The 10,808-nt window shown below is 36.0% G+C and overlaps 1 protein-coding gene across 1 annotated transcript; it reads left to right on the plus strand.

Annotated features, from left to right (window-relative positions):
• Positions 1-249: 249 nt before the first annotated feature.
• Positions 250-6,464, plus strand: LOC104459950 (phosphoribosyltransferase domain-containing protein 1-like; the record flags this gene model as incomplete). The annotated part of the gene is made up of 3 exons (XM_010081807.1): positions 250-382; positions 3,361-3,467; positions 6,281-6,464. Coding segments are annotated over 3 exons (424 nt in total), but the record flags the coding sequence as incomplete, so codon positions are not given.
• Between the last annotated feature and the right edge of the window lie 4,344 nt (positions 6,465-10,808).

Consider the following 10,808-nt stretch of genomic DNA (forward strand, 5'->3'; position numbering starts at 1 on the left):
ATGCTTAGAAGCCTTTGAAGATACGAGAGCCCTGTAAAAACACGCTCTTGGGCTTCTCTGTTCGTCAGTGGTGGGAAATCCCCTGTGCTTTGGCAGCGCCTTCCGACTACTTATGGGGCTGGGGAAATTATGCAAAAGTAAATGAATATGCTCATTGTTCTGAGGGACAAACCAGATTTTTCTGTGAAACAAATACCATGCCGGTGGGTTATCACTGCCACCGCCTTACTTGTTCTTGTTTTATTGTAGCGTTAGGATTTTTACCGAGTTGCAGAACAGCTGCCCAGATCCCGACCGGGAGCTGAGGGCTCTGCGTAGGCAGCGGTTACACCCTGTCCACAGCAGCATCCCCTCTATCCCTCTTCCAAAGGAGCCCATCAAGGTGTCTCTGAAGCCACTATGCATCAACCACCTCCCCTGACACCTGTGTAATAAATTACATTTTAAATTACATTTTTTAATGCACCAAAGCAATGTGAGGATGTTGCAAAGGAGGTGAATGCTCATAACCATATTCTGCTGTACTGACTTCATTTCTTTTGCTTGGTACGCACACCAGCCTCCCCAAAAACCCAACCAAAAGTAAGCCCAGTGCGGTATGATTTAAATTTTCGAAGGCTGGACTTTTCTTGATGTTTACTCCCTTATTTTATACCAAAGGAGAATCCAGATCGTTTTTGCTTTAAAGGGAGTACTGTGCTGGAACCTCATGGGTACACACTTTGCCAGACAACAAAACTAAAAATGTTCTTCCATAGCTGTTGCAGTAGAATGTCTCCAGCTTCTCTTTACACCTCAGAGGAACACTTTTGGGGTATTGCTATGTATTTGTATTCCTTTTTGTGTACATTCACATCAACTTTTTAAAGACCTGCTGAAGAATTTCTGCTGGGATGCTTGAACATGCCAAACCTGAACTTTAAAAATAGCTCTTTCTTTCATAGTAGGACTTTTTTTACACACTTGTGTACCAATATATGTAGAGTATATATTTATTTATCCAGTTGAATACTGTCTTTTTATTGAAACAATCACAAATGTTTCCTTCATATTTTCAAGGGCTAAAGCCAGAAGTAAATAGTTTGATTGGGGAAGATATTTTTTGATGCTTAGCTATTAAACTGAAGATAATCACACTTCTTTTTTTTTTTTTAATAAATTCACAGGCAGAGTACTCATAAAAATTTACAGTTACTTGAAAATTGTCCTATAGCTTAACACTGTGATTAGTTTTAGGGTAAATTAGAATTTCTAAGCCTTATGTTTGGGAAGTGCTTGTTTAAAAGAAAGAAGAATATGGAATCGTCTTCTTATATTAGAAAAATAGCTTATTAGAAAGTACGTGTGAATTTAGTCTTATTTGTCAAATGCCAGTGAACACCTGTAAATGAGAACTTCTATATTATTGTAAAGTGATGCAGTTCATGTTCTTTTATTCAAGAGAACCAGAAGATATATAGGAGAATCAAAATTTCATCCTGATCCTGTTTCATAAAGGACTTACTGTAACCTAAGTAAAAGCTATTGGTTTGTATGAATTCTGAAGCCATTTTCATCCATTTAGTTTGATCTTCTGCATCACACTAAAACTGTGCAATTTGACGGGAATGCGTAAGTAAGCAATGCTGACAGGGGTGCTCAGTGGGTGTTCATAGTACTTCCTCAATTTAAAGCACTATATGAAATTGTTTCATTTTATGTTAAAACGCCTTTGAACAAAACCATACCAGACAGTTCATTGCTACAAAATGTTTAAAAAGTGTCAGCCACCCCTATGTACTGAAAATGAAGATGGGAAAATAGGCGTTTTTGGAGCAAGATTTGTGCCTAATTAAAAACCTTGCTAAGGAGGATATTTATAATCTCCTGTTTCCATGGAAATGAGGAACATAACTAAGTAACTTTTTTGTTTTGTGTAGTTTCAAGGCTTGTGTAAGTCGGTGAAAAATCTTTCATTGATTACAGTGATCTCTGAGTGATGCTCTCTATGGGCAACAACTTTTTTTTTTGATACAGAAGCTGTTCAGCAGAGTTAAGAAAAGACAACAGTCGAGGTGTCTGTAGCTGTCAATTAATATGCAAAAAAGTTCCAATCAAACAAAAATCCATGAGGCTGAACAGTTTCAGTACAGCATTAAGCGGGGCTATGTGTAAGTTCAAGAAGACTAGATGTGTAAGAACCGCTCAACATCAAATATGTTGTGTTAGCCTACATATTTTTGAGATATGGTTTATTGCTCTACTACATGAAATCATAAGCAGAGGTTAGTAGTTTCAGAGATGGTCCTTCAAAGGCTATATTTAGCAGAAATGCCATTAAGATATGCACTTCACAAAGGCAAGTTTCTCACCAAGGTTCATGTATCCAAGCTGTAGAAAGAAGAAAGACAATATATGACTTGAGGAACATGATTTTAAAGAAAACCTATTAGGTGTTGTTTTTTATCCTGAACCAGTACTGAAGCAAAGCCTTGTAATGATGCCAAGATACCTTGTGAACCTGCAGGTCTTGTCTTTCATAAGGAATTGTGGAAATTGTTGGTTTGGAATTTGCTTGGCTCTTGTGCTGAGGACTTTGCATCTTTGTAGCTTTCTGAAGCCTTTGCCTGTTGGCTGATTTTTGCCCTACTTAATCTCTCCTGCCCTTGTATGCAGTGGGATCTCCTAATTGTTGTATTCAGATACTTATGAAACTAATATATATTAAATCTGTAAATTTTTTTTTCTGTAAATGTGTGGATTTACAGACTAGCTGATAGTGAGGTGAGATGCAAGCATCTTTGATGACTTATCTAAATTAAGAACCTCATCTTTAGCAAGCAGTACAGTCTTCCACTGATTTGTACAGATACCATCCATGAACCATATAATTTATTCTCCTTATGTGCTGTTTCATCTGTAGACTATTTATTTATTTATGCATGACTTTAAAATACCTCTAAACCAGAAATGCATGATTTTAATATATGATTTTATGACTTTTAATGCCACTGCCTGAATCACTCATTGGAGAATCCTTTCTTACTGGTAGTCTTACATTTGCATTTTGAGTTTGAAAGTAGTAAGAAACTTAGACTTGCCACTAGTTTTGTATTAAATATTTCCTCTTTCTATCTAGTTGTTTGTAATTTCAGGTCAAATTTTGTGCGTTCTATGGGGAAAAAACTGTAGCATTTGATTTCTGAGATTTACTGAGAAGCAAAATAATTAATAGGAAAAGTGAAATAGCAAATTATAACTGTAAGAGTGTGTGTCATACGATTAATTCAGCCAATAGAGTGTACTAGAACACTGATTTTATATCAGTTACATATTGTCAAGCACCGTGAAGTGTTCTTAACTGTACTATTTGATATTCAGATTTCAGACAACTGGCCTGGATACAGTCTGGATTTGTTCACATATCCTCAGCACTACTACGGAGATCTGGAATATGTGCTCATACCTCACGGCATTATTGTTGACAGGTATGTGTCAGTAGTTTTATTATTTTTTATAAAGCCTGTCATCCACAGACAGTGTGTATATAACATTTGTCCTAAAATATTGTATTAGCAATTATAGAACTACTTTTATTTCTTTATTTTGGAAAGTAAAAAAATGCTTAAAGGTTAGGAAATGCTAGACTTGCAGTTGCCTTGGCGGCTCCCTAATTTCTTTCACCTAATTTCTGATTTGGGCATTGAATGAGACAGGGGTCCCACAAAAAGGAGAGTGTGATCATGTAGTGAAATTGACATTGGAGTGTAAATTACAGGAGAGCTGAACTGAAGGTGAAAGGTCAAGTACAAAGCTTTGTGTATAGTTACACTTGAATGTCCTACTTGTGCTGTAACCATCGTGTGTATTTACTATAAAAAGGAGAAAAAAATACATTCAGTTATGTACAGCCTTGACAACTCCCTGGTACAAATCGTTAATGATGATAAACCTAATGGTTCCCGACTGCACTGTTGACTTCTGCCATTCAGTGCAACCAAAAAGCGCATCATGAACTGTTTGGGTCTTGGAGGGTGGCTGTAGGAAAGCTCGATCATCCCTCATTCCTTACTTTGTAGTAGTTCCCATGTGCTCTCAGTGTAGGCTTTGATATTTGTGGTAGTCCAGCTGAGTGTTCATGCTCACTTATTATTTGAAATGGTAATTTTCAACAGTGTATTTATTGGGAATATCTGAATGGAATTTCATGGGACATTTTCAGCCTGCAGCTTTCTTTAAACAGACAGTTGCAAGTACTGAAATTGTTGGAACTCCTTGAAAGAAGATTGTAAACGTCCATCATAAGGAAGCGTTGACTCCTATATTTGTCTTTAAACGCAAGCTTTCTTTCATTGCCTTTTCAGTTACCATTATGTTGAATTTTTCATCTGTTAGGGTCAACTGACTTTTAATTTATCTTTTTAAAATTAATATGTTACAACTTCCATTCTCATAGAACTCGATATAAATTTGCTTGAAGTAAGCATTGAACTCCAGCAGAATGCACTCCACTGGTTTTTCTTACTCCAGCAGAAAAGACTGATTCTGTTCTAATGGAAAAGGATGCAGAACTGAATATTTTGTGATCATGGCGAAATCTTTATGTAGGAAGAAGGCTCAGCACTTGAGAAAATTCTCTTGTCAGTGGGTAGCAATTAAATATAAGTTTAAAAATTGTATGTTTTCGTTTAGAAATTGAAATTAGTACTATGCTGGAGTTCATACTCCTTTAAAATACAAAGTGGTCTTTGTAATTTTTGGAAATTTCAGCTCCTCAAACAATCTGAAGAAGAATATAAAAAAATGAAAATCACCAGAGAAATGTTTCTTCTTAATGAGAGGTTTTCACTGTTATGCTCGGACTTAATAAAACATGATAAAAGACTATTTTACTAATCTTCAGTAATGTAAGTTAAAGTCTTTTACTAATCTTCATTCTTACCTCAGTAAAAGGAATTACATGTTTCAGGTCAAACAAGATGATCTAATGATATCTTATATTTTTCAAATCTTAAAAATACTAATTCCTGCTAAATGGAATTTACTTGAGCATTACAAATACAAAGGTGTGAAAATGAAGAGACAGCTTTTGCTCATAACTGGCATATTATCTTCAATTTAGACTTTATTCTTCTCTGGTACATACACACGTGTAGATTTCAATAAAGTTCATTGTATTTATGTAGAGGCAAATGGACTCCCATATTACAGTGGGTGGAGAAAAAAAAACGAAAAATGTAATCATGAAAGACATGGGATGAAGTAAAGGATTATTTAATAAATTGCATCCTGTTACTGTCATTGAAACTACTGATCTAATTCAGAGAGCTGTCAAAGAACTTCCCCGTGAAAGTGTTTACAGAAAATAATGCACTGAGCTGTTTTTTCTCAAAACATTGAATAACATTGTTCAGTTTTCTGTTGATACCTGCTTTAAATCTAGAAATGAGCTAGTACCCTGTTGTAGGTCTAGAAATGCCACCTATGTTGTTCTTCAGAAAGCAAAGCTGCTTAAGATAAGCATTCATTTTTATTAGTTTTATCTTGAAAATTTCTGTACTATTGTATGGCAGAAATGTGTATCTTTTGGCTTCAGCCATCTGCCATTTGCAACGCACAATTGTCAAAGAAAAGACAGATATTGGAGCATAACCTTGATTATTCTTGTGTGTGTGACCTTGAACAAGTCACTTAAGCTCTTTGAACTCTTATTTTTTGCTGTGTGAAATAGTTATAATGTACACTCTTTATAAAATTTTGATTGATGCTATATTTCTTTATATTATTTGTGTATATTTTTATTAAAACTGTAGGGGTAGCATCTTCCAAAGCCTATCAGTGTGAAATATTTCTAATAATTCTCTTCCCTATCTTTCACTGAATTTATTGTTCTTGGGTAGTAACTAACATAACAAGTTAGGGGATTGTACAGGAATATTTTATATTGATGTTTCTTGTGAGGTAAAATTGAAGGCTAAATTGCATTCCTTACTCCAGAGTCTCTGAAACGCTTATAAATTCAACATATCCTGAGATGTGTTACTCCCTTTTCTCTAACTGGGGAATTCACACGTTTAAATTTGACCAGTTTGATTCACATGCTTTGCTTCTTGCATCCATCACTGTATATCTGCCCGCTGTGAACTTGATCCAAACCCAGTCAAGTCAAGACACTTAAACAGACTGTCAGTCGGGCTATATACTCACCGTAGTGTTTCTTTGTAACCACATGGAAAGCATACCATGAGCTCGAGAGAATCTGCATCTAATGTTATTTTATCCTTAATTTTTTTTGCCCTAGGACAGAACAATTGGCCAAAGATATTATGCAAGACATTGGAGACAATGATATTGTGGTTCTCTGTGTCCTCAAAGGTGGCTACAAGTTCTGTGCTGACCTTGTGGAGCACATTAAAAATCTCAGCAGAAATTCAGAAAGGTTCATCTCCATGAAAGTTGATTTTGTTAGACTGAAAAGTTACCACGTAAGTCAACAACTTATTTCTGTAGATTTTGGTTGTATGTCCATAATAAATAATGGACTTTTGTAAATGGGATTTCCCCTCCCCACCGATTATTAAAAAATCACAGTGAAAAATATTTTTGTTTGAAAAACCTATGAGGTTTTATTTCAAGAGTATTCGCACTTGACCCTTTATACTTTATGGATAGTATGAATGAGGATATGAAGCACTCCCAAGCTGTGTTTTTTTTATTTAGTCTGTCTTCACTTTTGGACAGAAAATTATTCAAGTTTCCATCATGTAAAATATCGGCATGTTGTTTGTTCTCAAAATCCTCAACAGTTCTGTCAAGTTTATTTCATGTTACTTAATTTTGCATCCCCACCCCCACATAGCTTGGCATAACTGCAAGGTGATAAATCTATGTCTTATTCTAAAGTGTTTAATGCTAAGTAAATGAAATGCTTTCATCTTCGTAACATGCAGTTTACATGGTAGCGAAATATACCACTAGATGATGATAGTGTTTTATAAGAAAATGAAATGAGCCATTGAACCAAATCCGGTGTTGAAGTAAGGATCAAGAATCCCTGTTATCTTCAGAGGAAATTATGCAAGAAAGATTCATGTGTTTCAGTGAGGCAATGATAGTGAGATGACCAGCCTTTTTTTAGGACGCATGATTACAATTTCTGTTTGCATAAGGTATACATTTATATTCTACCTTGTAGTTCACACTCCATAGTGAGGGAGCATTTCTAGAGGTAAGTTGTCCTAGAAATGTTTAAGTACTCTAAATAAATGTAGTGATAATACAGTTGCTCTCTGAGCTCAAATGCAACTTGCTGAATCCACTATTTCCCACAATAACTCTACATCTTTTCCACAGAGAGATGTTGGTTCATTGTCATTTTGCTCTGACCCCAGTCACCATAAACTTTTCCTAACTTTCACTTTAGTGACTTTGTGTATTTTGGATCTTAGCCTCATGCTTTAGCAGGAAGGTAGCACCACCCCTAGAACTAGTGCTTGCATCTAGTTTTTAGAAAATAAATCCTTTTTTTCTTATAAGTGCTTCCAAACAGGGGTCATCTATTTTGAGCCTGAAGCTATGCTTGATTTAGCGCTTGGAACAGTGCTTGATGTCTGCCTGGTCTTGAGAAGCTGAATGACCCTGCAGTTATAAATTTGAAATGACATTAATATTGGTAGATTCATTCCATGAGATATGCGTACATGCAATGCTGACTAAAATACCAGTACCACTACCTACCATCCTTTGTGTTTTGAGTTATCACTGTGTCCTGTCCAATTGCAGGTTTTAGAGAATGTACCCTTGTCAACATAGCCGTGGTCGGAACTCTTAACCTGTTACTAGTTTGAGTGACTTTATCCCAGCCTTATATGAGACTCCCAAACCCCCCATGTCAGTTTATTCTGTAATAACATATCTCTCACAGTGTTTTACACTTTAATCAGAGGCAAATAATTACAGTTTTAGAGGTAAGACTCTACATGAAGTCTTGGAGCATCACTAGTTCCACTCCTCTGCTTTCCTTTGCCTTTTCTGTTCCTCTTTCTATTAAGACTTATTACTGCTCTCAACCCATTTTTCTCTCTTTTTATCCCTTTTTCCTTTTATAGACATTGTTCTTCTTGCATTATTTATCCTACTTCCTTTTACTAACGGTTCTCTGTTTCTCTTCTAAAGGGAGTCCTGCTTCTCTCAAACATAGTTCCTTCAGATATGTCTCCCTTCCCCCCTCCAGCTGTTTAAATCCAACAACTAATTTCAGCTCAGACTCATGGGATTTTTGAATTGTCTCATTCCAACTTCAATACTGAAAGGTTAGTCAATTTTTATAGGTTGTCATTTAAAGTGAGATTTCTTGTTTTGATCCTGTAGCAAAAATGGGCTATAACTGGCATGAGTGAACTGATACCGCCTGGACATTTTTATGAGAAACTTCCCTGTGTTTTACAAGTGGTATCTTTTTTCATTATCTCAATTTGGCATGTCAGATATACAGGTAATGTGGGAAAATGCCATTTGATTATTATTTTTAGAGGAAACAAAGTGGAATCCAACTTAAGAAACCATAGCCTAAAATAATGGGGTTGTACTGTTTATGTTCTACAAACATCAGTATTAGTTCTTAGACCTTTTAACAGAATTCCTGCAACTGAAACTGGAGCCTTGTCTGAAAGCCTTTTTTTTACTTTCTCTAGAAATTGAACTATTTCTTGAACTGCATTTCTTTAGGTTTTTTCTCACTAGGATGCTAAAATGATGCAGTAGATAAAGTTGGAGTTTACGCATGTGGACAGAAAGTTATAGGCTCATGTGTAGATCAATAAAGAAAAAATGAGGTGTGCTTAATTGTAAACAAAGTTTATATCTGTGAATCAGGAAATATACAATTTACAAAGAAACACTTTATCACACTGTTATAACTCAGATATTTAAGGCTTTTTAATCAGTAAGAGTGGTATTAAAAATAATTATGAAATGTAGAAGAATCATGACTGGAAGACAGGTGGATAGTTTTTCTACACAGAAACGCAATTTTTGGAGAATGGCATTTCTTCTAGACTTACAGGTGATACCATATACTCATTGTCATTTTAATTTAGTATATTTAAATTAGCTCAAAATAAGGAGGTTGTTTAAGTGGGGATTTGATTAGAGGCTATAGGGTGACTTTACAAGCTTCTAGGACAGTGAGCAAACTGAAAGAAAGCACCAAGATGAGAATTAGAAAATATGAGTTCAGAAATAAACAAATATGGAAGTAGCATGTAGACTTAAGGGGAAGAGTCAGGAAGTAGACGGAAAGGAAAATAAAATCCAGTGATGGAAATTTGAATGAGAAGCAGCAGCTCTGAGTTCTAAGAGGCAGAGAAGAGAAAACATACATTTTTTTGAATTAACTAAAGAGTAGTGAGCCAGTAAGTAAAGTAGGTAGACAAGGATGCACTAGAATAGTCCTTGCATTAAATATGAGGTAGGTATGGAAAGCTGCATGACAAGTTTTAGGGGAAAACAATGTATTCTGGAAACACTGACGTAAGAACTGATAGAATTTGGCAGCTTCTTCGACATTAAGTTCTAAGACATCGGATTTTAATGTAACATAAGTTAGGAACAGTGGAATTGACTGCAGAGACTTTTGAGTTTAAAACTGGATGAATAAATTATAGTATATTCAGTTTTCACCATGCTGATTTTTTTCCTGAGGGATTATTCCTCCACAGGGAGTCAGAGCTCTGAAGCTGAAAAGAGGTGAGAATTTCAGACTGATAGAAGAATTCAAAATTATTTTCAGAAACATGATATCACAGAATCACAGAATCACAGAATGTTAGAGATTGGAAGGGACCTCGAAAGATCATCTAGTCCAATCCCCCTGCCGGAGCAGGACACCTAGATCAGATCACACAAGAACGCATCCAGGCGGGCTTTGAATGTCTCCAGAGAAGGAGACTCCACAACCTCTCTGGGCAGCCTGTTCCAGTGCTCTGTCACCCTCACTGTAAAGAAGTTTTTCCTCATACTCAAGCGGAACCTCCTATGTTCCAGCTTGAACTGTTGAGGTCAAGGATGAAAAATAGTACAGGAAGAAGTTGGGTTTGGGAGTGTCATCTGAGGAGAATACAACACTAGCAGGAGAGGTAAGAAACATGGATCCAGAAATTCTTTGACATGTCTGTGGTATTGATAACTTCAGTAGGTTAAAGAACTAATTAGGAAGAATCCAGAGAGAAATAAAACTGAGGAAGCAGGAAGGTGTTTTATTAGAGTGTTTACAAATTAATGGATAGGACTAGGCAAGAAAGAATGTTTGAGGATGAATGAAAAGAGGGAGTGAACAAAGGAACAGAATGACATGGGTGTCACGAAGAGAAGGCTGAATGGGATATGTTTTAGTAAAAAAACATAGCATGAGAACCATAGTAGTAGTAATAGAGTAGACTGTTCATGAACAATAATTAGAGCTTCTCTTTGTTCACTGTGGAAGAGACAATTTAGGACAGGCTGATAAAGGTAAAGGTTGAATTAGAGCTTGAGAGAGAAGAGGATGTTCTGGTTTATCAGGTCTGATCCCCTACTAATAGATGCAATAATATCACCTAATCCTGTTCCATGGGTATGCCAAATGAGATCTTTAAACCAAAGCTCGATTTTGAAATGGAACTGGAAAAAATAAGTGGAGAGGTAGAGGAAGTATGCGGAGCCTGTAGACTTTCTTGAGAAGTTCTCAGCAGCCTGTCAGTAGTAAGAGAAAGTAAATGTGTGTGAATTAAGACTTCTTTAGTGGACAGATGATGGAAGCTAAATATTGAAAGAATCATGCTAAGAGTAAT

The sequence above is a fragment of the Pterocles gutturalis genome, unplaced genomic scaffold (assembly GCF_000699245.1).
Source record: "Pterocles gutturalis isolate BGI_N339 unplaced genomic scaffold, ASM69924v1 scaffold53879, whole genome shotgun sequence".
NCBI lineage: Eukaryota > Metazoa > Chordata > Aves > Pterocliformes > Pteroclidae > Pterocles > Pterocles gutturalis.